Source organism: Lipomyces doorenjongii, assembly GCF_038497915.1.
Source record: "Lipomyces doorenjongii strain NRRL Y-27504 unplaced genomic scaffold V1508scaffold_17, whole genome shotgun sequence".
Taxonomy (NCBI): Eukaryota; Fungi; Ascomycota; class Lipomycetes; order Lipomycetales; family Lipomycetaceae; genus Lipomyces; species Lipomyces doorenjongii.
Window position 1 is genome coordinate 198,197 of NW_027118084.1, and position 24,333 is coordinate 222,529.

The 24,333-nt window shown below is 48.4% G+C and overlaps 10 protein-coding genes across 10 annotated transcripts; 4 read left to right on the top strand and 6 right to left on the bottom strand.

Annotated features, from left to right (window-relative positions):
• Positions 1-527: 527 nt before the first annotated feature.
• V1508DRAFT_415391 (uncharacterized protein) lies at positions 528-2,355 on the top strand. Its single transcript, XM_066940056.1, has 7 exons — positions 528-728; positions 843-887; positions 949-1,059; positions 1,118-1,226; positions 1,276-1,820; positions 1,874-1,984; positions 2,036-2,355. The coding sequence occupies exons 1-7, from the start codon at positions 663-665 to the stop codon at positions 2,132-2,134; spliced, it is 1,086 nt and encodes a 361-aa protein (XP_066796564.1). The 5' UTR covers positions 528-662; the 3' UTR covers positions 2,135-2,355.
• Positions 2,356-2,574: 219 nt separating this feature from the next.
• V1508DRAFT_415392 (B-cell receptor-associated protein 31-like-domain-containing protein) lies at positions 2,575-3,868 on the top strand. Its single transcript, XM_066940057.1, has 3 exons — positions 2,575-2,759; positions 3,058-3,386; positions 3,447-3,868. Exons 1-3 carry the CDS (start codon positions 2,739-2,741, stop codon positions 3,727-3,729), a joined length of 633 nt encoding a protein of 210 aa, XP_066796565.1. The 5' UTR covers positions 2,575-2,738; the 3' UTR covers positions 3,730-3,868.
• V1508DRAFT_415395 (uncharacterized protein) lies at positions 3,787-6,067 on the bottom strand. The gene is made up of 3 exons (XM_066940058.1): positions 5,843-6,067; positions 5,478-5,760; positions 3,787-5,400 (listed from the first exon to the last, which is right to left on the bottom strand). Exons 1-3 carry the CDS (start codon positions 5,934-5,936, stop codon positions 3,843-3,845), a joined length of 1,935 nt encoding a protein of 644 aa, XP_066796566.1. The 5' UTR covers positions 5,937-6,067; the 3' UTR covers positions 3,787-3,842.
• Positions 5,964-7,783, top strand: V1508DRAFT_415397 (uncharacterized protein). Its single transcript, XM_066940059.1, has 5 exons — positions 5,964-6,033; positions 6,099-6,283; positions 6,356-6,464; positions 6,531-7,475; positions 7,533-7,783. Exons 2-5 carry the CDS (start codon positions 6,177-6,179, stop codon positions 7,650-7,652), a joined length of 1,281 nt encoding a protein of 426 aa, XP_066796567.1. The 5' UTR covers positions 5,964-6,033; positions 6,099-6,176; the 3' UTR covers positions 7,653-7,783.
• Positions 7,784-7,986: 203 nt separating this feature from the next.
• Positions 7,987-11,114, bottom strand: V1508DRAFT_396806 (uncharacterized protein; the record flags this gene model as incomplete). The annotated part of the gene is made up of 5 exons (XM_066938120.1): positions 7,987-10,058; positions 10,107-10,302; positions 10,354-10,849; positions 10,905-10,996; positions 11,058-11,114. The coding sequence occupies 5 exons, from the start codon at positions 11,112-11,114 to the stop codon at positions 7,987-7,989; spliced, it is 2,913 nt and encodes a 970-aa protein (XP_066796568.1).
• Positions 11,115-11,679: 565 nt separating this feature from the next.
• On the top strand, positions 11,680-13,344 carry V1508DRAFT_415401 (MAGE family-domain-containing protein). Its single transcript, XM_066940060.1, has 3 exons — positions 11,680-11,782; positions 11,872-12,184; positions 12,247-13,344. Exons 1-3 carry the CDS (start codon positions 11,753-11,755, stop codon positions 13,119-13,121), a joined length of 1,218 nt encoding a protein of 405 aa, XP_066796569.1. The 5' UTR covers positions 11,680-11,752; the 3' UTR covers positions 13,122-13,344.
• Positions 13,345-13,552: 208 nt separating this feature from the next.
• Positions 13,553-15,211, bottom strand: V1508DRAFT_431941 (translation elongation factor EF-1 alpha; the record flags this gene model as incomplete). Its single annotated transcript, XM_066941938.1, has 3 exons — positions 13,553-14,782; positions 14,843-14,992; positions 15,209-15,211. 3 exons carry the CDS (start codon positions 15,209-15,211, stop codon positions 13,553-13,555), a joined length of 1,383 nt encoding a protein of 460 aa, XP_066796570.1.
• Positions 15,212-16,571: 1,360 nt separating this feature from the next.
• V1508DRAFT_352846 (mannose-6-phosphate receptor binding domain-containing protein) lies at positions 16,572-17,455 on the bottom strand (the record flags this gene model as incomplete). Its single annotated transcript, XM_066936864.1, has 2 exons — positions 16,572-17,172; positions 17,229-17,455. The coding sequence occupies 2 exons, from the start codon at positions 17,453-17,455 to the stop codon at positions 16,572-16,574; spliced, it is 828 nt and encodes a 275-aa protein (XP_066796571.1).
• A 1,624-nt stretch (positions 17,456-19,079) lies between these two features.
• V1508DRAFT_396810 (FAD dependent oxidoreductase) lies at positions 19,080-20,479 on the bottom strand (the record flags this gene model as incomplete). The annotated part of the gene is made up of 2 exons (XM_066938121.1): positions 19,080-20,260; positions 20,374-20,479. 2 exons carry the CDS (start codon positions 20,477-20,479, stop codon positions 19,080-19,082), a joined length of 1,287 nt encoding a protein of 428 aa, XP_066796572.1.
• Positions 20,480-21,209: 730 nt separating this feature from the next.
• V1508DRAFT_415417 (uncharacterized protein) lies at positions 21,210-24,271 on the bottom strand. Its single transcript, XM_066940061.1, has 7 exons — positions 23,924-24,271; positions 23,227-23,869; positions 22,345-23,175; positions 22,122-22,291; positions 21,907-22,068; positions 21,776-21,851; positions 21,210-21,722 (listed from the first exon to the last, which is right to left on the bottom strand). Exons 1-7 carry the CDS (start codon positions 24,225-24,227, stop codon positions 21,530-21,532), a joined length of 2,379 nt encoding a protein of 792 aa, XP_066796573.1. The 5' UTR covers positions 24,228-24,271; the 3' UTR covers positions 21,210-21,529.
• Positions 24,272-24,333: the final 62 nt, after the last annotated feature.

Sequence of the window (24,333 nt, forward strand, 5' to 3'; positions counted from 1 at the left end):
TTATTATTATTATTATTATTATTATTATTATTATTATTATTATTATTATTATTATTATTATTATTATTATTATTATTATTATTATTATTATTATTATTAACTTGTTAACTTTATTGTTATTAAATTGTTACTATTATTACATCATTGACGGAGTTGGAAGATTTTCTGGTCAGTGGGCTCGGATGGCCGGTGTCGGTTGGTCTCCAATAGAACTAGCCAGTCATTAGCCAACTACATTGTTAGATGGCCGTTACCGGCGCCGCTGTGTGGGCAGTGGTTAGACTTGGCGACGGGACTAGACGGTATGCTAGAGCTGTTGAGCCAGTGAATGAATGATCGAGGGCGGACTGGGTCCGGTAATTTTGTCGAGCAAGCCATGTTTCCGATGAGGCTGTTGCCCGGGGAATGATTCGGATTTCGAGGAACTTATGGGGTGGACCTTCCCAGGTCGCACTGGATTTTTTGTGCGACCTAAAGGTGCTGGGGTTCGAAGCTCCCGCTTGTCGCCGCAAACCTTAAACGCACTTCCGCTTCGCTCATACAAATACAATACAGTGCCGCTCCTTCGGCATCGTTCCCATCTCGCTCAATTTTTATCTCGCTAGCCTACCTGATCCCATCCACTCTATTTTCGCAGTTTTCGTCGTCTCACTACATTGATCATGCCCTCCGTCACTGACGTTCTCTCCCGCAAATCCGGTGTCATCGTTGGCGATGACGTCTTGAGCGTATGTCCGGGCTTTTTCTGCACCGCAAGCGGCTCGGCCTTCTCTTGCTCAGCCAATGCTTTTTCGCATAAGTCGATCCGATTCATTCTAACTGACTCCAATTGATCTTTGTAGCTCTTCAAATATGCACAGGAGAAGAAGTTCGCTATCCCTGCCATTGTAAGTGCCTTTGTTCAATGCTGCCGCTTGATTTGGTATAGTAAAGCAGCTAACAATGTAGAACGTCACCTCTTCGTCCACCGTCGTCGCTGCTCTCGAGGCCGCCCGTGATGCCAAGTCTCCCATCATCCTCCAGATGTCTCAGGGTGGCTCAGCCTACTTCGCTGGCAAGGTAAGTACTACTGTCCTCGCAGATCTCGGTTCTCGCAGTTTTTGCTAACGAGCCGCAGGGCGTCTCCAACACCGACCAGAAAGCTTCGATCGCCGGTGCCATAGCTGGTGCCCACTATATCCGCTCCATCGCTCCTACTTACGGCATCCCCGTCGTTCTCCACACCGGTGCGCAACTACACGACTTTACTTAGCTAACAATGACTAACGTCTTCAGATCACTGTGCCAAGAAGCTCCTCCAATGGATGGATGGCATGATCGACGAGGACGAGAAGTACTTCAAGGAGCACGGTGAGCCCCTCTTCTCCTCCCACATGCTCGACCTTTCCGAGGAGCCCAAGGAAGAGAACATCGCCATCGTCAAGAAGTACTTCGAGCGTGTCGCACCTATGAAGCAGTGGCTTGAGATGGAGATTGGTATCACCGGCGGTGAAGAGGACGGTGTCGACAACACTGGGGTCGACAACTCGGCCCTCTACACCCAGCCGGAGGATATCTACGATGTCTACAGCGCACTGTCGTCCGTCGCGCCGTATTTCTCCATTGCGGCTGCTTTCGGCAACGTCCACGGTGTCTACAAGCCGGGCAATGTAAAACTCCAGCCCGCTTTGCTCGGGAAGCACCAGGCTTACGCCAAGGAGAAGGTCGGTTCCAAGACCGACACTCCTATTTTCCTCGTCTTCCACGGCGGATCCGGCTCTTCCAAGGAGGAGTTCTTGACTGCTATCAACTTTGGAGTCGTCAAAGTCAACTTGGACACTGTATGAAATTTTTGGCCTGTAATTTTTGAACGACGCGACCTCACACAATCTAGGACCTCCAATATGCTTACCTCACTGGTATCCGTGATTACGTCCTCAAGAAGAAGGACTATATTATGGCCCAGGTCGGCAATCCCGACGGTGAAGACAAGCCAAACAAGAAGGTCAGTTCCACTCGCCATTTAGCATACGATGTCGTCTAATAATTGCTACAGTACTTCGATCCCCGTGTCTGGGTTCGCGAGGGTGAGAAAACTATGACGGAGCGTGTCAAGGTTGCCCTAGAGGATTTCCAGGCTGCTGGCTCTGTCTAAATGGAATCTATCTAAAATCGTGGGAACCGTCAGAGAGTACAATTTTTTGTTCGTTCAGCAGCATGTTTATGCATTTTAATCAACTTTAGTTACTGAGACTAAATTTGAGTGCTTTCCTTCGCTCATTCGTTGCTCTTACTTACGGGTCGTAATATCATGTATGTTACTTGGTGCAAATGATCCCAGAGGATTACGAATATAGTATAAAACAGAATTAGCGAACAACTCTTCAAGTTGCGCTCGCTAGGGGTCCGATGAAAAGCAAGATCGCGACGGGGATCTGCTACGGACTTGGCTCCCGCACGATGACGTCTTGCCTTTATGCTTGACGCCGGATGATCGTCGCGTCGAAAATCGACATGTAGCATAATGATTGAGAAGCTGCTGCACTTAGAGTGTAAATATACAGCCATTCGCACCACTTCAGGCGTAAACACGGCACGCAGAATATTACGTGTCGCGAGCCGCGTAATGCGAAAGCTGTCCACAACAACCGAACTGATCTGACTACGTTTATATAAGGCAACTCTGTTTCTTACCTCATAGTCCATTGATCCAAACATAACAATCCTTTAGAATTGCATAATAAAGGGATTTGCCTACAATGACGCTTTATTATACTTTGGTAAGATGCTTCTACTTGAAGTGTTGCACTCTGCTAACATCACGTGTGTCCGTTTTTGCGCGATGTATGCGGGACGGAGGTGATCTTTGGCGCTTTGGTGTATGACTGCCGATATCGATTAGGGAATTTGGAAATAAGTTGGCGCGATATTGATGATTCTGTCGTCAAATAGTCCTGACTTCGAAGCATCGAATCTGCCAATTCTAGCATATTTAGGAATCGGATGCAAGAACAGTCAGTCATACACCGGATTACCTCCAGACTGCAATCCGCAAGAATGTCCACACTGAACATCCAGGTCTTCATCCTTCTAATGGTCGAAATGGTCTCATTTTTCTTTCTCGTGACGCCGCTACCATTCAACCTGCGCAGACGCCTCTTCCATTTCATATCCACGTCTGACATCATCGCCCGGACACAGTACACTCTCAAGATCGTATTCGTGTTTATCTTGATCTTGTTTATCGATTCCGTCAATCGAGTGTACCGTGTCCAGCAGGACGTTATCGCGAGTAACGCGTCCGGGACCGTGATCACGACCGGTACAGACCGGACTGAGATCCAAGCGCGCAAGTTTTATTCGCAGAGAAATATGTATCTCTGCGGCTTTACTCTCTTTTTGTCGGTGTAAGTTTGCCCTGCTCGATTTGTGTAGAAACATTAGGCTAATTAGACAAAATCTGACAGCATTCTGAACCGAACCTATGTCCTCGTCGTGGACTTGCTTGCCGCGGAAGACAAGGTGGCGGCAATGAAGGCCGGTGCCGCATCGACTGCCGCTGACTCATCGGTCATATCGTCAAAGAACGACGAAATCGCAACGTTGAAAGCAGAGCTGAAGAACAAGGATACCGACCTTGCCACGCTAAGAAAGCAGTGCGAGGGCTTATCTGCTGAATACCATAAGCTAGGGGATCAGCTTAACGCTAAGGAGTCGCTCGGAGATGTTAACTCAAAAAAGGATTTGTAAGAGTTTGTGCAGATGTCTGACGACGATGGATACGAGATACGAGATATTTTGAGATAAGCAGGAAATGGCGCATGATCTCTAGGCAGTATATTTCTTGTATATATATAATAACTTTACCCCTCTGTTTCGTACGCGTTGCTCTTGTGCTTTGGCTTGAAATCAAAACTTTCATGCACGGGGCCCAAAAACATTTCACTGATCTTGATCCAATCTCTGTAATCGCTACTTCCCAGCAACGTCTCCAACTCATTCCGCCCCCTCCACATCGGCGGTCGATCCTGGATCTTGGGCGGCAACACTTCCAAGATCCCAACCGGAACATACCGGCACGAAAAGGATAAAAACTCACACAAAAATCGGCGGCAGTTGTTAATCCCGTATTCGTCTGTCCCCCAATGCTCCAGTCCAAAGTGCGCAAATTTTCGAATCATCTCCAGTCGCTCAGTCGCGGACTTGTCAAGGTATTGTCTCGCGTCAATTTCCTCAAATATCCACGGCTTGATGAGCGCACCTCGAGCAATCATCACACTGTCGACGTTGTAATTCTCGACCGCATCCCACCAGTCGCGCCAGGAATAGCAATCTCCATTCCCAATAAACCAGACCTTCCGCCGCTCTCGCTGCTCTTTCTGCTTCTCGTCGCGGGCCTCATACATGTCCTTGACAATCTGTGCTGTCTCGCTGATATAATCCCAGTCAGCGACCCGCGTGTACCGTTGCTGTCGAGACCGGCCGTGTAATGTAATCGCCGCCACGTCGCCCTCGTTAACGAGCCTCGCGACAAGCTTTTTCGCGTTTGGATGACTATCCCGCGTGCCCATCCGGATTTTTACGGTCACAGGCACTTCCCCACTAACATAATTCATTCCCTTCAATATCCGAATTAGCTTCGACCCCGAATCCAACAACGCCGAACCAGCACCGGACCGGTATATCAAATCAATCGGACAGCCGCAGTTCAGGTTGACATCCTGAATACCAGAGATTCCAGTCTCACATGCGCTGGTGAGGACCTCGGTCGCTTTGACCGCCTGCCAAGGTTTCGACGCCGCGATCTGCACGCCGAAACCGGGAATCTCGGACGTGTGTGAGCGAGGGAGGGCCCATTCGCTTTTGGAGCCTTGCAGAATTGGTAGGGCGAGCGCCATTTCGGAGTAGGTCACGTCGGCACCAAACCACCTGCACAGTCGCCTGAACGGCAGATTTCCGACCGTAGTCAATGGGGAGAGAATTTTGGCACGGTGCAGATTAAGCGTCTTCTTTTCGGATGGCAAGAATGGTGGTTCGACATAAGTTGCTGCCAAGTCCTTCTTTTCCTCCTTCTCCTCTTTTGTCGCGGTTTCGGTCTTGTGTCCGTCGTTTCCAATCATGTCTTGCTCTTTCAGCGAATCCAGATAAGGTAAAATCATATCACTCTTCGGCACTGGGAATTTCTTCTTTTGCAGAATATTCTGCGTATCGCGGTCAATTCTGTTGATCTCCCGTCCAGCATTGGCCTTCTTCTCCTCGTCAACAAGCAACTTGCCAGCCGCAGCAAGATAGTGTGAATGCAGCCATCGACATTTGAGTCCGGACGGGCAATATCCAATAGCGTCAAACACAGGACAGGTACCATCTAAATCAGCCGGTTTCGACGAAATGTACTTTTCCACGTCATGTTCGAATTTGCAGCTACCAAAGGTTAATCATCTATTCAAAATTTGGGCATTCGACGGATTTGTAAACCGTAGGTTAACAAGAGTACATACTCCTTACCAAATTTGCAAATGCCTTCCCCATCCTTGACGGACTCACAAAATTTCACCACCTCCCGCGCCTTCGCGAACCGACGATTCTTATTCTGTCCGCGCTCCTTCTTCCGTTTCGTACCGCCTGCTTCTGCGTCGTCGTCGTCTGGCTGGGCCAAGATAGTTGCTTTATCGGGCTTAGGGAGTAGGAACTCTGGCTTGATCCGCGCAATGCCCTTGTCTCGTGCGTCAACTGTGGGGGATTCCGTGCCACTCAGTTTTAGTCTTTTGTTAGCTGGAGCGTCTATATTCAGTTAGAGACAGACTTCAATTTGAGTATTGAAAGGGTATTTTGGCGGCATTCGGTCATAAAAATTTGTACACACCATCAGACGCACTCTCCACCGGCGTCGGAGAAATGTCTCTCTTCGCAGCTCCATTGGTTGTCTCAATTGACTGCGACGCTGTCGTTCCCTCCATTCTTGTTCTCTCAGAGTTTGTATGTTACTCGCCCTGTTGAGATCATCGTACAGATGAGCTTTGAATATTTTTCGACGGCGATTCAGGTGAAAGCCGGGTAATATTTAAACTTTACTTGCGAACTCCCAAGCACCGGGTGGACTTTCTTCTGACAAGGCGTAGGAGAGATGGAGCTCATATAGCATCCAAGTCTACATCGTGAGTTCACGAAGGCGCAGCAATTGGTTTCTCCAGTAAAGTATGTCAGACCCACACATACGACTATCAAGTCCGGCACCACCGCACCGACGCGCACTTTCGCCTGGTCGCGAAGCGATACTACATGGGCCACTTGAACTTGACACGAAGTATGCCTGCTCCCGAGGTTTAATGTGACTGACTGAAGTCAGATTAATCGTTCGTCTCGCTAATTGATTAAGAGTGCCTCCTATTCAATCGGACAAAGTGCCTGTCACGCCAGTGGCTGAAGCTCCGTTAAATCTCGAGGAGTACATTGAGCCTCATATCTTCAAGCAACTCCCGTCGCTAGTAGGTCCTACTATTTCTGACATACGCTTTTGGGACATAATACGTCGCATGATACTGACAGGCTAGTTCTCTACTACCTCACAAATAGCGTACACAGACTTACAAACATACACAACACACTCCCTCCTCGCGCGTCCGACCCTCTTCTCAATCGCACACCTGGCACAACGTCTCTTGACACAATCCACTCCTACAGATTACCAACGCATCCTCCACCTATGGATTCTCCGCCTTGCATCCCTTTCCCTCCTCAGTCTTCCCCTAATAGCCGAAGCCGAAGCGCAAGCACTTTCAGACTTCAACACATCGGATGTCTTCCGCACAAAAACAGGCCACTCCGTGATCCCATGGACACTCCGCGTGCTCCTCGTCAAGATCCAAACACAAGCACACAGCCAACTCGGTATCGCGAAATATTACTCCCTCGCGCGTGAAGCCAGGATTGAGTCCTGGAAATCAACCAATCGCAGCGCAAACGACGCGCCTGATCCGTCAGCGCTCCCAACGCAGAGGTGGGAAACAAGGCTGTTGAAGTGCGGGCTGTATATCGCCGCAATGTTATCCCATATCAAGGATTTCCCTGCCGCGTTCGAGCACGTTTCCGCGATGCTGGATTCGTGTCCGGCAGACGACGACCACGCAGCCGAGAAAATCAAAATCATGCAGGTCATGGCTCTACTCTGCGCAGAGGCAGGTGACGGGAAACACGCGGACGAGTGGTTCGACAGGTTACCGAACTACGCAGCGGGTCCGATTCCCGAGACTCCGACCGTCTTGCTGGAGCAGGCTGTTGCGTCTCTGTCGCTTGCAGAGCAGCCAAGCGAGCACAAGGTCGAACGGGATACGCTGTTCACGCCGGCTGGAGCTCCGCTGTCAACTGTCGTAACCGGCGAGACTACGTACTTTGACTCGGATAAGGGTGGTGAGGCGAATGCGGCTGCGGTTGCGGCTGATAATTCTGGGAAATGCAATGTCGCCATTGCATATTTGTACGACGGGCACGTTGACATGGTATGTCTGTCCTGAATTGGATTCTGTAGGTCTCGAAACTAATTTGGCTGTACACAGGCGCGGTTGCTGTTTAAGGAGCTGATTGCCACTGGCTTCCGATTCACGGATTTGATCTTCAGTTTTTGCGTGTTAGATGAATTAAAGCATGAGATTCACCGAATACCAGAATTCTTGTGATCATTCCTCGTTGTATTCCTTGTCATGCTTTGTAATGTACGATACCTATTTGGTCTCAAGTCTCAGATATATTTGTTCGATTTATTCCATACACAACTAAGTCCAAATCACAGAAGCTATCTTTTAACCATCGCCACAAAATATCACAGATATATCGTCACATATATAATCTTAAATTACCCAAGCAAAAATTGTCATTACCAAACAGAACTAGTCAAATGCAGAGAAAATTGAACGTTGTATACAACGAAACGAAATCGTAGTAAGCACCATGCGTTATAACGAATAATAACCGTATTTGCGTAGTCAACATAAGATGAGTGGGCTACTTCAACTATAGCGTGTGACAAAAGTTACTCGGAGCCAAACCTAGCTGTGGACGGCTTCGGGGTCCAAATACTTCAGCTTCCCACCACCCGTCTTCCTGAATATGCAAAATCAACAAAATATCGCCCTTCCGGAAACTGACTTCCTCAGGGATCGCTGCTCTGTAATCGTACATGGCTCGTGCATAGCCAATTACTTCCCGCCCGTCCCTAGAGTAGGCAGGCAGCTCCGTTGGTTGTGGTCGCATCTCCATTGCCGACTTGCTCTTCAGCCGATTGTACATCTCTGGATATTGTGAACCAAGTCCACGTTGATATTGTTGCCTAGGGGGACCCTGCTGTATAGGACTACTATCATACCCGCCACGATTTCTTGACACACTTCTGGGGGGTTGCTGCTGCGCTTCAGGGACATATCCGTATGCTGATCGCGGTCGGCCCATCATAGATCCATTCGGAGGCGTACGCCTTTCCTGAGATGGCGACATATCCTGACCGAAATACACTTCTCCACCAGTGGATGGTACGCGATATTCGGGCTGCTGGTGGCGACTGGGCGGTTTGCCCCCAGGCGAAGCTGAACCATGACTGCCTAGATATGGATACAGACGCGGCTGCATCGACTGACTGGATGGTGATCTGGAGGGTGATCTGGTATGTGGATCCTGACGACTAAGAGGACGTCCCTGTGTCGTACGGGATGGGCTTCCCGGTGGTGGACGTGATTGTACCGGTGAAGCTCCGCCTTGGAACATCTCCTGAGTTCTAGCCGCGTACTCATTAGCGGTCTGTCGCATTTCGGCAGCTGTAATTGCTTGAGGAGGAGCGACCAAGGACGAAGACTTTGGAATACCGAAGTTCGGCTGCGGGATTGGCGTATTGTGGGAAGGCGGTGGAACCTCGTTATGTCGTACACCGGGTGAAGTAGATGGACTAGAAGGTGCCGAATAAGACGGCACTCGTCGTCCACCATTAGATCTGTTTACTGGCTTGATTCCAATTCCGTAATACTTCTCGCCGGACTTGCCACCGGGAGATTTGAGATCAGCAAGAGCAGCGGCGATTGGGTCAATGGCGGTGCCGTTGACAGTCTTCGACGGGGAAGCAGAAGCTCGAGAGGTCTTCGGCTGGACCTGTGAAGACGTGACATCAAAGTGATTCCCACCAACACTCAAAACAACATTCGCGCGTGGATCAATCGGTTCAGCGCCTTCAAACTCTGCACTGGGAGGTCTTTCATATAAGGATTTGCTCATCGATGGTGTCTTTGAGACCAGGTACCCCGGAGTAGCACTCTGTTTACTGAGCGACACAGAAGTCTTTGCAGGCGAAGACGAACGACTGTCGAGTTGCTGCGACGATATCTCCCTGTTTCCATGTGGGGAAGTATACGATTTTGTTGGTTCATCTTCTACCCAAGCTGTTTGAATATCGTTCTTGGACCTGCGTCTAAATGGCGAAGTCCAACCACTTTTCTTCTTGGTCTCCTGCGTCGGTGTCCTATTCTCGATCTTCTTCAGTGGCGTGTCAGCATCGTCATCTGAATTAGATGAAATTGTCGTCGGGTTGGAGTAAACAGATTCGCCAGACATACTGACTGGGCGGTGAATAGGCGAATGCACGGGCGAACTTTGAGCACTGGAGAGACCCTCATCAGGAAACGGAAGTACAACGCTTTGCAGAGGCTTTCTGTTCGTCATCAAGTTGGGGTTCTTATCGACAGGAGTCGAGGTCACAGCTCTCGCACTTCGCGGCGAGTCAGATTCATTAGCTGGAGTACTTCTGGTTTTCTGAGGTGTGATCTCGACAGGCCTGTTGCGATCAGAGCGATTATTATCAGCCACGGAAAGCGACGCCAACATAGCATCAAGCTGAGTAGTCTGAGCCTGAGAGCTGGACACTGAAATTTCATCATCGATACCTCCATCAGTTTGCTCTGTACTGACATGCGCCGTGCGAGGTTGTGGAGAGCTTGTCCTAAACTGCGGATTCATCACTCGGGGGAACTGTGCAAGACTGTAGTTATCATGGTCGGGCCGGTATGACGTACCGTCCATGAAATTGATGTACTTTGGTGGATCTGCTGATGTTAGTTTCGCTTAAATTATCAACCTTTGGGGTATCTTACCTGGAATCTCCTGACCAGTTCCTCTATCCTTCACAAAAGTACAGATATCTTTCTCAATCTCGCAGTTTTCCAGCGACAGACGGATATTCTCGCAATACTCATCATCGGCGACGCACACAGTGGACATAATATTCGTGTATGCCCACAGATTCGACTTGAGAAAGTCGATTCTCTCCTCTTCCAAGTCTTGGAATTTCTATGCCAATGGTTAGCAAAAGCGGATAAGGTACCACTAGAATAGACATACGTCGCAGCCAGCTTTCCACTCACGATTCCACTTTTCCGTAGTTTCGCCAAGATTTCTCAAGGACGTTTGATAATCACGTCTTGAAGCCGTGACAGCCATCTGCGCCTTCTCAAGCTTCGCGTTGTTTTTCTCCAACTCTCGTCCCATAACCATATTCTGCTGCGCAATATATCCGTTGACCTTGTTACAGTCGTTCTCATATCGATCGCGGTTCTTCTGCACAGTAGCCTGTTGTCCGATTTTGGCCTTTGAAAGCTTATCAAGCGTGGTCTGCACGATCTTCCGTCGCTCACGCATACCCGCTGCAAATGCAATCAATGGGTCCTCGAGCTCGGCTTTTATTTGCGTGGCGGTGTTGGCGTGCGCCTTGCCCATCTGCTCAGTTTCGCCGCGGACAGTGTCGAGTGATGTGCGGAGGGTGCCTAATTCGTTGGCGCCGAGCGCTTTACGGGACAGAGCTAGGAGACGGCGGGAGTACTCCTCCTCAATCATTATTCTACACATATTAGTACCATTGCATAACTGCTACGCGTTTCCAAAAAACTACTCACCGCTCTTTGTAAAACGATTTGATTTCCTCGCATGTCTGCTTTGCCTCCCGCATCCGTTGAAACATCACCGTAACGCCGTTCTCCTCCATTCCCTGGCTATCATCAATATTCATTCATTCAAATTCGTTGACTTTGCTATTCGCTTTCACTTACCCAAAAGTTATTGGAGAATGAGAGCGGAACTGACGGTGGTGCGTCTGAGGCAGGCATTGTTGATCGCCGTTCGATGTGAATCACCTCTCGCTGTGGAATAACTCGGTTGCAAAGGTATTTGCGGCTTGAATTGGTCAAGTAATCGACTGTTGTGTTCTGCACACTTGCTGGATATTAAGTATATTATGTATGATGTTGTTATTGTTGTTGTTCTTGTAGGCAATAGTTATAAATATATTCCGGCAGACGGTGATCCCCCAAAGCTGCCTCTGGCCTGTCCAAAAAAAAGTCCTGCTCAGATTCACGCAGTGGTCAGTGGCCACTTAGCGGTTACGGACCGAAACTGAAGTACCGTTCAGCCAACGGTACAGAAGACTACCGCACCGAGTTGCGATGGGACGAAGGTACTCTGTACGATGGTCGACGAGCGCCATTGGCATGAGCGTGCGAGCAGGCCTTTTGTTTACCCTACCCTTTAATCGTCTGCGGCAAGATATAAACACAACTTAAATCATGTGTCGTCACGACAACCAGCAAACCTTAGATGATATTGGGTTAGGGCTGATTTCGGTGCGCATGTCGCGACTCAGACGCGGTCGCACAAGTACCCTATTTCCAGACGCGACCACTTATTCTAGCAAACCGAGCCACCTGTGATAAATTGAAGGGCAAGGCTTTAATTCATATCCAACGACATGCCTGGACGAAGACGATCACGAAGAGAGGTACGTACTTGTTGAATTTCATGACGAGCGGCGTAACTCTTTGCAAATCAAAAGTCGGTGTAGATATTTATTAATGTCGAATTTTACAGACATCAGATGACGACAACAACGATGAGTACGCCTATGACTCGGACGTAGCTCCGTCACGCGTCCAACGCCGTCGCAATAAGCAGCAAGATGCCACTTCTGCCCGATCTGCTCGTGCAGCTCGTCGTTTGGAAGAAACGGAGGCAGATGTTTCGATAGTAGACCGACCTGATGATGAAACCACACGAACTGACGGTAGCACGCCACGTGAAGTTGGTGACGAGATAGCGCGTATGGCGAAACGGCTCGTCAGGTTGGCGCTCGCGGGTGAACAAGCGCGTAATCCGTTGCGAAGGACGACGGTTAACGAAAAGAGTATGTATTTTTGGGTTGTCGATGATGAATAATTATGGAAGTACGTGTCTAACGAGGTCCAGTCCTCGAAGCAAGTCACCGTCGCGACTTTGCGCACGTTTTCACGGCATCGCAAAATCTTCTTACGTCCATTCTCGGCATGAAACTCGTCGACTTACCGAACCGAACTGTTCCTGTGCGTGGCACCAAGAAACGTGGCCGTTTCGCTAAACCTCCACCTTCGAGCTCAACCAAGTCATATATCCTGACCTCCAATCTTCCTGAACGATTTCGAAAGCTCGATATATTAAAGCCGAAGAATGACGGTGATGCAGTGTATAATGGCATCGTGACTACAGTATGCAGCATCATTCTTCTCTCGGGAGGACAAATTACGAGTGCCGCGTTGTTGAAGCATTTGCGAACGCTCGGTATCGACAAGGATACTCCACTCGGCGGACAGTCTACTGAAGAAGTTTTGAAATTGATGCTAAAACACTTATATCTTGAACGCGAGAAAGAGGATGATACCATGGGTATTGATACCGGTGACTCAGTGTGGACGTACTCGATCGGCCCCCGTGCAAAGGTGGAGTTGACTGAGGACGCGGTTGTTGATTTCGCGGTCAGCGTCTATGGAAATCATGCGAATGATAACCTGAGGGAGCGTTTGACGAAGGCGTTGACGGAGGCAAAGGATGCTTTAGAAGATCAGAAGCACAGGGGCGAAGTCACTGGCGAGCTTCAGGCTACATTGCCATCTCTTAGCGAAAAGAAGAAATCCGGCAAGCCAAGAAGCAAGACGGCGAGAATGGCGGCCTTGGAGCATGACGATAATAGCGATGATGAAGAGCATGCCAATGAGGAAGACGAGGAGGAAGACGAGGAAGAGAGTTCGTCTGGGGAGGAGGGATCAGTGTCAGACTCCGATGTTATTGAGGACGAAGAAGATGACTAGCGAGAGGCAATCGGACTTTCCATCAGGGAATAGAGTGGCGAATGTGGGGAATTGATTGCCATTTGTATATAGAGTCAACTAGCAATTAGTGACACTGCGTTCATTGCTGTGAACTTTATGGCTGCATCCTACAAACGAACGCGACGTAAATACGAGAAGGAAGGACCAAACTCACTTGCAGTTCGTAAAACATTGATAGGGAATATCAAAGGGCATGGTTGTGTCATGGATGGACACTGGCGACTTTACAAGAGTTAAATATAACACATATAGTATATCCCTGTATATATTGATATCCCTATGAAGGTACATATAACATACACAACCAATGTGAGTAAACTTAATTAAGTGGAAAACAAAAGTGCAAAACACCCTTTCGTATTATAAACATATACCCGATCCTACACGACAAACAAGAGCACGAAAACCTTTTACTTCTTGGAAGCCTTGAGGGCAGCCTTAGTGACCTTGCCGGCACCAGACTTGTCAGACTTGATAACCGACTTGATGACACCAACAGCGACGGTCTGTCTCATATCACGGACGGCGAAACGACCGAGAGGAGGGTAGTCGGTGAAAGCCTCAACGCACATGGGCTTGGAAGGGACAAGCTTAACAATGGCAGCGTCACCTGACTTAAGGAACTTGGGGTTGTCCTCCATCTTCTTACCGGAACGACGGTCGATCTTCTCAACGAGGGTGTCGAACTTGCAAGCAATGTGGGCGGTGTGGCAGTCGAGGACTGGGGCGTATCCAGCACCGATCTGACCAGGGTGGTTGAGGACGATGACCTGGGCGTTGAAGGACTCAGCACCCTTGGGAGGATCGTTCTTGGAGTCACCGCAGACGTTACCACGGCGGATTTCCTTAACGGAGACGTTCTTCACGTTGAAACCGACGTTATCACCGGGAAGACCCTCAGCAAGCTGCTCGTGGTGCATCTCAACGGACTTGACTTCAGTGGTGACACCAGCGGGAGCGAAAGTGACAACCATACCAGCCTTGATGGCACCAGTCTCAACACGGCCGACTGGTACAGTTCCGATACCACCAATCTTGTAGACATCCTGAAGGGGAAGACGGAGTGGCTTGTCGACGGGGCGCTGAGGAGGCTCAATTGCGTCAATGGCCTCAAGGAGGGTCTTACCCTTGACGACACCAGACTTGTTCTCCTTCTGCCAGCCCTTGTACCATGGGCAGTTATCGGAAGGCTCAATCATGTTGTCACCGTTCCAGCCAGAGATGGGGACGAAAGGAACGGTCTTGGGGTTGAAACCGACCTTCTTGATGAAGTTGGAGGTCTCCTTAACAATTTCCTCGTAACGAGCCTCGGACCACTTGGTGGTGTCCATCTTGTTGATGGCAACAATAAGCCCCCTGACACCAAGGGTGTAGGCGAGAAGAGCGTGCTCACGAGTCTGCCCATCCTTCGAGATACCAGCCTCGAACTCACCAGTGCCGGCAGCAATGATAAGAATAGCACAGTCTGCCTGGGAGGTACCAGTGATCATGTTCTTGATGAAATCACGATGGCCAGGGGCATCAATGACAGTAACATAGTATCTTGGAGTCTCGAACTTCCAGAGAGCAATATCGATGGTGATACCACGCTCACGCTCAGCCTTCAACTTGTCCAAAACCCAGGCGTACTTGAAGGAACCCTGTATCTACGTTAGTGGCCGCAATGAATCATCACAATGACTCAATCAATCAGAACATACCTTGCCAAGCTCGGCAGCTTCCTTCTCGAACTTCTCGATGGTACGCTTGTCAATACCACCGCACTTGTAGATCAAGTGACCAGTAGTGGTAGACTTGCCGGAATCGACGTGGCCGATAACGACGACGTTAACATGAGTCTTCTCTTTTCCCTGTTGTAAGTTGTTAGCAGACCGATCCGGCAAACATAAACTACTATATAATTTCTGGGCTTAAAAGAGGCAATCGTGATTGATCATAGATTCCAGTCAGGTGCACGATAATGAAGGAACACCAACAGAACCATTATCATTGATAAGTGCGCTACATATTGTCCCAACTGATCGCCACCAGAATCCGATCCAGTTCAAATCCAAAAATGAACATACCATTTTGAAAGATTAAGTAGGATGTATAAAAGATAAGTGGATGGATGTAATTAAGATACTCAGATGGAAATGCTATGATTTCGGGTGTGAGTAGACAAAGAAAAAAAAGAAGAAAAGGAATGGAAATTGTGGCGGGTGGAGCAGAGCTTTATAGAAAGATACGGCCTGGCGCCGTTGCTGGGCTCGCGGCTAAAAAAATTTTTTTTACTCTGCACTCAACGCAGGTCCAGCATATGCGTTTGCGCACTTATGCCTTCCTGGCACCAACAAGCTGGTGCCTGACAAGGGAAGTTGTAAACATTGCTCGGATTTGGCTGACGTCAATGTTTCTTTCGTCCGCATTTCTTTGTCTTTGTCTTCCCGATGCCTCAGTGGACTACTCTCCCCATGGTTAGCTTGTCCACCACCAGCTACGTCTATTCTACACTGCTGACAACTGACAAAGACCCTTCTTTGCGGATACAGCTACCGCAATTTGCCGTCGTTGTCCGTGGCGGTGGCAACAGCCCTAACTTCCATGTGCTCTCCTGTTCGCACTCCATGTGCTTCATTCGCTGACACGTTCCGCACTCGCACAGCCACACGTATTGTTTGTGACTGCTTATTATTCAGGGTTAGGGTATCACTTGTAGGGTTTGGCTAGTAGCAGTCAAGCCCTGGCCAAATAAGGAAAGCTAATAGATGAGGCTTAGCGAAGGGCTCGGCCCCACCTGAATAACTCCCAAACTCTATCGTCTCAGGGTCGAGTCAGCTCGTCTACAATCGTAGGCTTCCCCTTGCCCCGGTTAAGCGATTTCTTCGCGTTCGTGTGCTATAATAGCCATTAATGATGTTGAAGGTTTGAGAACACCATCTCCGCTTCTCTAGTCCTGATGCACGCATATAATATATTATATCCACTCATACCTGATAGCCCGATATAATGTCGGTGACCAAGGACAGTGAACCTTGATGATCATCAGCCTATGAACCTGCGATGTTTTAATCCTGCTCCTGATGAAGTTCGCCAGGTCGAGTTACCATAGGTGTCACTACGGAACCGCATTAAAGTACACTAATAATGCTGCATAATGGACCGATATCGCTCTTACTATCACGAGTCTCCGGTTACGATTATGTTAACATATAACCCAGTAGAGTCGACACCGCAGTTGCGAAACGCCGGTATCTTCACAAAAGAGAACATGACCTGCCTTTATTATCGCATCGCCACTAGCAACAGACATACGCCTAACATAAAGTAACTAAACCAATTTTCCAACCGTTTCCCAATTCGATGCTACAGATAACCAAAACACATAAAATCTATTTTTAACAATGCTACTCTGCTTCTTGCCGCTCTTTCCTCTCTCCTTGTCGAAACTCAGCCGTTAAAAGAATGTCCCTTCTCCATCATCCTTCCATTCACGTTGTCATGGAAACCTATCAACCTTCTAACCCATCCGAATCCACCATTAATGAATGCGTGCAAATATGGTACACGCCGTCGCGAGACCGCAAGCACGTAGACCAAGATCATAACTGCGAATATCAACGCGAACATGCCAAACGGACCCAAAGTATCCGCGCCACCTCCTTTCGAACCGGCTTTAGCGCACGCATGCGGTGTTCGGGCCTCAAAAAAGTATGCGCACTCGTGCAATTGTCCCACAAAATTCAGTGCGATATTTGATAACAGCTCGCGATCGCATGCTAGGGTGATGATGGATGATTTGCGTAGATCCGGGTATGACGGGCATGGTGAGCCGTCCTTGTATTCCAGGACTAATCGTCGACCGCGGAAAAGAGGTTGGGAAGAGACCTGGCCGATCGAAAAATGTTCACCGGAGTCGGTGGTGTAGTATGCCGAAACGTTCACCGGGTCGGCAACACCAGAGAACTTGCCGTCAGCTGCAAGCACGGGTGCGCAGATGTTCATCGTGAAATTGTGACTGTAGTCGTGGCCGCGGACATGAAAGTCGGATCTGCAATCTCTGTTAGTTATTCATATGCTGGACTTCTGTGTCAAATATCAACATACTCGTCGACCTCCTTAACTCTCGTCAAACCACGAAGATCAAAGAAATTTCCGGTATGCGGAGCAATCGCTGTACACGCCTGTAAATCATCTGTCGTGGTCTCAGCATGCTTACTGGGGGAATTCTGTTGGCCCTTCGTAGCCGGCACGGTAGCGCGCTTACGAGATTGGAGATCCACAGCGACGCCAGCTGCGGACGTTGGGTGTGTAAATATCGTGACCGCGTACATTATGGCGCATATGCCGAGAAGACGAATTTGTAAAACGTGCATTGTGAATTGTATGTTGCAATTTTCAACGGCGTGTGTGTGTAACTAGATATTGAGATACCCCTTCGGCAATATTCGTGGCTCGCCGCGCATTTGTATAGAGCGCGGTAACAACAGTGAATGACGGATCAATCTGCCAGAGCGAGCTCTTCTTTCCGTGTAGAGCAGTATTATAGGATACGGTAAAATCCGGACGATGGCTGCTACCGACAACGCAAGTTAAGACGTCAATGCGGCCCGATGTTCAGAAACGAACGATGACCAGGGGCCGATTGCAAGCACACGAACGAGGTAAGAAAATAAAGATTTCCCTAACCAAGTGCACTGCAGTAGGAATTCACACCGACTCCGAGTAGTAGATGTCAGAGATGAGAGTATTCTTAAGCAGCCGATGAAGCCGCCAATTATGTATGTACAGCGCCAGCTGCCGCGACCGCCAGGATTTCTGGTTGTATGCGCAGCCAAAACCTTCATCTGGCAGTTGCTCCCGATCAACTTTCGCGACTGGGGTGTTAACTTAGCACTATACTCTGTTAGGACTAATGGTGTGCGGCTTCATTCGCTCTAGATCAAATATGTTTTTTAGTCTAGTGATCTTATAATATCCAGAATTAAGTCGAGTTCCCGTTGAAGACTCCGCCATCCGAGAATGCGAGGAGATCTTTCTACGCAGTTATTGGCAGCATCTGTGGGCCTGTATTTTCATGACCTGTTTGAATGTAATTTATTGCGCGTAACGCCAAGTGCTGCAAGAATCGCGGACACACAATTAACGTTTTATCATTTAATTTCTCATGACTATTCAGCATATTAAAGGTTCACCTCCGGATCAGCTATGTATATAATTAATGCCGCAGCCTTCTATATAGCAACCAATATATATATTGTAAGTTGCATTAATACTGCTGGTTGTGAACAAACATATTTCTTCTTCCCCCGGCTTTGCTACCGGTACGCTATATGCAAACATATCCTAAGTAGTTCGTTCATGTAATTTTTGCTGGACCGTCAGCGTTAGTTGATCTACTTCACACACATACGTGACTCGTTCTTTCGGGTATCAAGAAGTTATGTTAAAAGGTCCGGAATCTGGTAATTCGAAGTGGACGCCTTTGGATCCGCGGCAATGTCGATAAGGCATACGGCACCCTTCTTGTACTACACCGCACCATTCAAGTCACCAGTCGTTCCTGCCATTGGTATGCCAATCCTCGCACGCAAGAAAAATGACTGTAGATAAATATTTACGTATAACTTATTTCTCTACGCAGCGAAATAATATGAGATTATCTGCAGTAACGTATCATATCGGAGGTAACTCATTATTAGTAGTACCACAAGAATACTAATAAAACAAAGATAAACTAAGAAATATACAACAAAACGAACGCGCAGACCAAGCATATATCGAAACATTCCCAGGGCTTGCATACTGACCATACACAAAACTTAAAATAACATAAACCGGCACGCAAACTCCACGTGTTTATTGATATAGGCAAAACTCCTTTTTTTCATTCACCTTCTCACAAATTTTGTTAAACAGTCGAAACTATATATAGTATGTGTAATAATTAACCGTACCTTATTCACCAGGTAATGGCCCGCTGACGAAATATCGCCTTGGATCCAGTGATGAGACGTCCGCGCTCTTAGCTTCGCCTTCCAACAAAATTTCAGCCATGATCTTGCCTGTTCCCGGAGCATTATTGATACCCCAGCAACTATGTCCACTGGCCACGTAAAGATTCTGCGAGTTCGTCGGGCCTATTAGCGGGCCAGACGTGGATGGGACATCAACGACCGGCAGGTAACATGCTTGCCGCCTGGTTATCCTACCGCCTTGTAGCTCCTCGCTGACAATTCCGGCGTATTTGACCAGTTCCTCACAACGCTCCTTCAAAACTTCGACGTCATCGGTGGTATCCGGAATTTCGACATAATTGTCTCCTTCACCGCAGATATAGACCTCGTCTTTACGGGCGTATATTTCGGGTGATATGTACTTGCCCTTGGCAACTTTGAGTTCTGTGAATAGAGCATAGGCAGATACGGGACGAGAGGGGGTGATGGTGATGGAATGTGCCCGGAGACCAGATACAGGGCATGTGGGGAGAAGACGTGAAGTCCACGGACCGACTGTGACGACAATCTTGTCACCCTTCAGAGTAGACGACTGTCCATCCGACGACACTTTCGATTCAGGTGAACTTGACTCAGCAGATGAGCCTACGGGGGCGTAGACGACTGATTCGACGGCATTACCTTTGGACGAGTAATTTAGCTTCAGCACCTTGCCCAGCACAAGGTTAACAGCACCGGATTCCTGCGCACGTCGGAGCATGAACATTGTGAACTTGTATGGATGGACCTGAGCAGTTGAATCTTTTCCCGAAAGCGACGACCAGCTCTCAATGATGTCGGACCGGACCCAGTCTAAGTCTTCCGGGAGACCTATATCAATCGGCTGCTTCTTCGATACCCGCGCTGTTTTGGATAGATTGCCTTCTAGCGACACAGTCTGCAGTCGCCTGTAGGCCCATTCATCAGCGCCATTGTATTGTTCCGCAAGCTCCTCATGGAGTTTAAATGACAGGGGAACGAGTTGTGACGGGAACGCCCATAGAGCGAGCAGACCGCCAGCCTTGCCGCTGGCGCCGCTCGCAGGTCTAGTTGATTCTATTATTGTGATTTTGTGGGTCTTGGACGAGAATTGTGGATGTCGTGTGAGATAGTACGCAGTGCAGACGCCTATAATGCCGGCTCCTGTTGTGACAGTTAGCAATCAATATCGACAGGATCAACATTGGTAATCCCTCGGATCTAGCGCTTACAGCGCACAGAACGACAATCCGGCACGACCTTTAGACAATACATACCGACTATAATAATATGTGTTCGTCCATCTTCTGCGGATACTGGTGGTGGCATTCTGGGATTTGTGGAGGGGACCGCCTTTGCGGCAGATGCAGACGGGGGCGCCATGTTGCGATGTCGACAGCTACTGCTCCCGTAGCCAGATGACCAGATTTAACACTAATCCGCCAGCGGCGTAACGAGTCGATTGGACTGAACTCGACGTGTGCGCGCGACCAGATACCGACCGAAAGATGCGACAGAATACGACTAGCAGTCTGGCGATAAGAGGGGCAATCAGGTCAACGCAGCCACAACCATGCAAGACCTAGTGACGGACGAGGACCGAGAGGGGATCGTGATTACGAACGGATACTCTGACCAGGAGAATGAAAATATATGGGGCGAAATAGATGAAGGTGGATAGTGGAGGACACCTGACGTACCGTAGTCTGTAGTGTCAACTTAGTGTTGAGCTGGTGAGCGCAGGCATGCGAACATGGTCGAAGGCCGCGCGAAGACTCTTTAGCTGTCAATCCTACTCGAAGTCAGAAATGTGGTGTGACCGCCCGCCACGCCGGCGCGCCGCACCCTACCCGCCGCTCCAGCCACACACCATTGAACTTGTCTTACTGATCCTCAAGCTACGCCCCATTCGTCTACTCCAGTCTTGAATAAATTAAATGGGTCTCTCGTCTATGGCAATCGCAGAGTGATCGTGATAATTACACAAAGTGCGCGCTGCGCCTACGGGGCGGCCGGCCAGGATCAGATGACACAATTTGTTGACATCGGCAGACTGGCAAATGGCCTGACCCTTATGTCATCATAAGACATGTGTGACGATAATGCAACTATCGCGTTCAACGGTTTTCAATCCTCGCATCCGCGAGTATCGAATATTTTCTGATGTCGAGATCAGAACATATTAGGCGTGTTCAGCATCATGCCATTGGATCCCCTCAACATACTTACAGGCATCATAAACTTTTAACAACACACAAAAACAAACGCGCAATACTCCGGAACTCCTAGATGTTTAACATGACTCACTACTGTGATTTGCACGCCCTCCCATGTATCCTGCGTCTTTGTAGCCCAACACTCCACGATTCCGATCAGACACGACCAGACACGATATTCAACGAGTCTGTCAGTAACAGAATTCACACAAGGCGGTCACCTCTTCAGCCGGTAGCTTCCGCTCACGTACTCGAGCTTCTCTTCAGCGACCATCACTGTTAGAAAGTCACGAAGTTCGTCGACGTTGCGTGAGTAGCCAACTTCCTTTGGAATCAGCATCTTCAAGAACGACTGTATGCGGTCGATCGGAAGCGCCGGTATGTTTGTCAGCATGCCATTAACGTAGGACCTTTTACAGCTGTTAGCCATCATATACGAAATTGCAAGACATTAGTAGCATACCAGTAAATGCGCATCTCTTCGGTGGCTTTCTCTTCTGTAGTCTGGACAGACGATTCGGCCGCGTCATCGAGCAACACTTGTAATAAGACGTTAGTAGCAGTACTTATCGCATACCGACAGAATCGTCATACCCTTCTTTTTGCTCTCCTCCGCGCGTTCAAGAAGGATGAACTTATCGTTGCACGACTCGTCTTCCTTTAAGACATCGTTTTTGATCCAGAAGCCGAGCGCGCGCCTTGTCGTTATCTCGTCTAGGTTCAATCTCGCCGAAAGCTCAGTCAGCGTATATGTGGCTAACGCGCGTCAAAAACTTTGTTCAATATCATATGTATAAGAGCGTACATACACCTTTCCTGGAACAGATAAATCATTGAAGCGCGGTCAGGCGACACAGTGAAGTCCAAAGTGCGGTCTTCCAACTCCAGTGTCACGTCAACACTACCAAGTCGCTTCAACCACGTAAGCTTCCGAGCAGATTTCAGAATAGAGAACTTGGCTGAATAGCGATTTAGTTGTCTAGTTACTTTGTTAGCAAATTCTATGTCATTTCCCGGCAATTTCTGACATACTCCTCAATAACATGAGGTAAAGCAAGATCCTCATCTCGGAACGCAGGCCAGAACAACTTCGACAGCATACTAGCATGCACAATACCGGCAACAGGATAAGTACCAGGCGCCACCGTCGTCGGATCATGAATGTTCGAATCCACACGTTTACTTTCCAAAATATCCTTGACCATCACGTCACAGTTGTGCAGATCAGATTCACCAAACAATAGCTTAAGCAGTTCTAGATGCATCATCTCTCTGTCAATCTCATAATTCTTGAGGTCTAGGAGTCTGTTCGCCAACACCACCACAATCTCCTTGACAAACACTTCCTTGTTATCGTACAGTGACAATAAGGAACCAATAAAGTCTGACGATCGCTTGTTTCTAAAGTCAGGGGCAGCATCAATGGGATCCGGAACCCAATTCATGTCAGAGTAGCCATTGTCATCAACTGCATCAGCGCTTTGAGTACCAGATGAAGAAGCAAGCTCTTTACCCAATTCAGAAAGATCCCCAGTATTCGCATCCTCCACTTCGAGCATACCGTTTACAATGCACTTGACAGTATCTTCTCGATCACGTAAATATCGGCGAATCGAGCGGGAGACCTTATCTAGCAATACCCCTCGCGGCTCTAGTAGCTTGAAGGCCCTGATTGTTGACATGTAGAATGAAATGATGTCTGATGTATTTGCGCCGCAATGTAACAGCCGAGCATGGCATGCGTTCTGGAATTCCGTAACGAGTTGCGCGCGGTGCTCTTGCGTCTTCAGGCACATTTTGAGATATCTAAGGGCCGGTATTGAGTCTGGAAAGTATATAACAATGTCAAACATTTCCTCAATACTGTATAATATTAGTAAATGTCATTCTTAAACCTCTTCCAATCGAACTCACCCTAATTTTACTAGACACTCTGTGACTAACTCGTAAAGACGTGATTCAAGCAATTCATCCCTCCGAATTAGAACACTGACACACCGAGATATGGGCCCATATATCAGATTCTTCAGTTCCACCATTAGGGGTTCCGCACGCTGTTCTTGCTCCCAGATTCTCGCATACAGTCGTGATATGTAACGCGGGATGAATTTGTGATAAACTTCGGCCACAATACGCTCCATGCGGTCCTGCACTTGCAAAACATCTATTTGCTGTCTGATCTCCGCCAAGAATGCAAGTCGCTGGGCTTCATCACGCTCATCAACCATCTGATTCTCCTCGTGCTTGCCGCAGGCTGCTAAATGATGCTCGACCAGCATATGTGCCATTAGTTGAAACTCATGATCAGACAATGCAATATCTATCATTGCATTAAGTGAATGTCGGAACCGTATCCGTGCTAGCATGTCGTCTTTATTCGAGTTGTCAGCGTATATGAAGGAGATAGGAAACATGTAGTGATGCCAGGCGTCGCATAACGTCGCAAGGACTCTTTTCAAGCCATTGCCAACCGAGATTAAATCAGACAATATTCCAGGAACGTTAGGATTCTTAATTGCTGGTAGTCCATGCAATGCAAAGTGCGACCGCACAGTATCTAGCGACTGTGAGCCAGATTCATCATTGTACATTGAGTTTCACAAGTGCATACCGATATACCAGTTCAAAAGTCGGTCCATAAGATTTCTCTGCCGTAGCCTTACAGCTGCAGCCATGACTGTACTTCCCGGGGAGTGCAACATCGTCTGAGGCATCATCCAGCTTGTGACAATCTGCCAGTCAGCCGTAGCGAGACGCGCCGACTGTTCGTCATTTTGAAGCAATTGCACATCATTCCGTCTATCTGCGGCCTGAAAAACAATGTCATATAGCAGCCCCTTAGATGCTAACCACGGATTCACCGGTCGACTCATGTCGAATCTTCTGCGTAATCTGGGATCAATAAGGAACAGCATAGTTTTGGCCCTGCCGGGGTTGGTTTGTTTATTCAATACCTGGGCCCTAACCCACAAACAGGTTAGGCACAATAAAATGGCAAACGTGGGTAAAGCGCTGATACCA

What these genes read in the sequence shown, in the direction of transcription:
- V1508DRAFT_415401 (XM_066940060.1), top strand. Translation starts at nt 11,753, where the DNA reads ATGCCTGGACGAAGACGATCACGAAGAGAG. An exon ending in GAAGACGATCACGAAGAGAG is followed by an intron (nt 11,783 to 11,871) that starts GTACGTACTTGT and finishes CGAATTTTACAG; the next exon opens with ACATCAGATGACGACAACAA. An exon ending in GACGACGGTTAACGAAAAGA is followed by an intron (nt 12,185 to 12,246) that starts GTATGTATTTTT and finishes AACGAGGTCCAG; the next exon opens with TCCTCGAAGCAAGTCACCGT.
- V1508DRAFT_415392 (XM_066940057.1), top strand. Translation starts at nt 2,739, where the DNA reads ATGACGCTTTATTATACTTTG. An exon ending in TGACGCTTTATTATACTTTG is followed by an intron (nt 2,760 to 3,057) that starts GTAAGATGCTTC and finishes CTGAACATCCAG; the next exon opens with GTCTTCATCCTTCTAATGGT. An exon ending in TTTACTCTCTTTTTGTCGGT is followed by an intron (nt 3,387 to 3,446) that starts GTAAGTTTGCCC and finishes AAAATCTGACAG; the next exon opens with CATTCTGAACCGAACCTATG.
- V1508DRAFT_415391 (XM_066940056.1), top strand. Translation starts at nt 663, where the DNA reads ATGCCCTCCGTCACTGACGTTCTCTCCCGCAAATCCGGTGTCATCGTT. An exon ending in TTGGCGATGACGTCTTGAGC is followed by an intron (nt 729 to 842) that starts GTATGTCCGGGC and finishes TGATCTTTGTAG; the next exon opens with CTCTTCAAATATGCACAGGA. An exon ending in CCCCGTCGTTCTCCACACCG is followed by an intron (nt 1,227 to 1,275) that starts GTGCGCAACTAC and finishes TAACGTCTTCAG; the next exon opens with ATCACTGTGCCAAGAAGCTC.
- V1508DRAFT_415417 (XM_066940061.1), bottom strand. Translation starts at nt 24,227, where the DNA reads ATGCTGTTCCTTATTGATCCCAGATTACGCAGAAGATTCGACATGAGT. An exon ending in GAGTGTCTAGTAAAATTAGG is followed by an intron (nt 23,176 to 23,226) that starts GTGAGTTCGATT and finishes AATATTATACAG; the next exon opens with TATTGAGGAAATGTTTGACA. An exon ending in GAAGAGATGCGCATTTACTG is followed by an intron (nt 21,723 to 21,775) that starts GTATGCTACTAA and finishes CAGCTGTAAAAG; the next exon opens with GTCCTACGTTAATGGCATGC.
- V1508DRAFT_415397 (XM_066940059.1), top strand. Translation starts at nt 6,177, where the DNA reads ATGTCAGACCCACACATACGACTATCAAGTCCGGCACCACCGCACCGA. An exon ending in CCACTTGAACTTGACACGAA is followed by an intron (nt 6,284 to 6,355) that starts GTATGCCTGCTC and finishes TAATTGATTAAG; the next exon opens with AGTGCCTCCTATTCAATCGG. An exon ending in ACGACGGGCACGTTGACATG is followed by an intron (nt 7,476 to 7,532) that starts GTATGTCTGTCC and finishes GGCTGTACACAG; the next exon opens with GCGCGGTTGCTGTTTAAGGA.
- V1508DRAFT_415395 (XM_066940058.1), bottom strand. Translation starts at nt 5,936, where the DNA reads ATGGAGGGAACGACAGCGTCGCAGTCAATTGAGACAACCAATGGAGCT. An exon ending in GGTGGAGAGTGCGTCTGATG is followed by an intron (nt 5,761 to 5,842) that starts GTGTGTACAAAT and finishes AACTGAATATAG; the next exon opens with ACGCTCCAGCTAACAAAAGA. An exon ending in ATTTGCAAATTTGGTAAGGA is followed by an intron (nt 5,401 to 5,477) that starts GTATGTACTCTT and finishes AACCTTTGGTAG; the next exon opens with CTGCAAATTCGAACATGACG.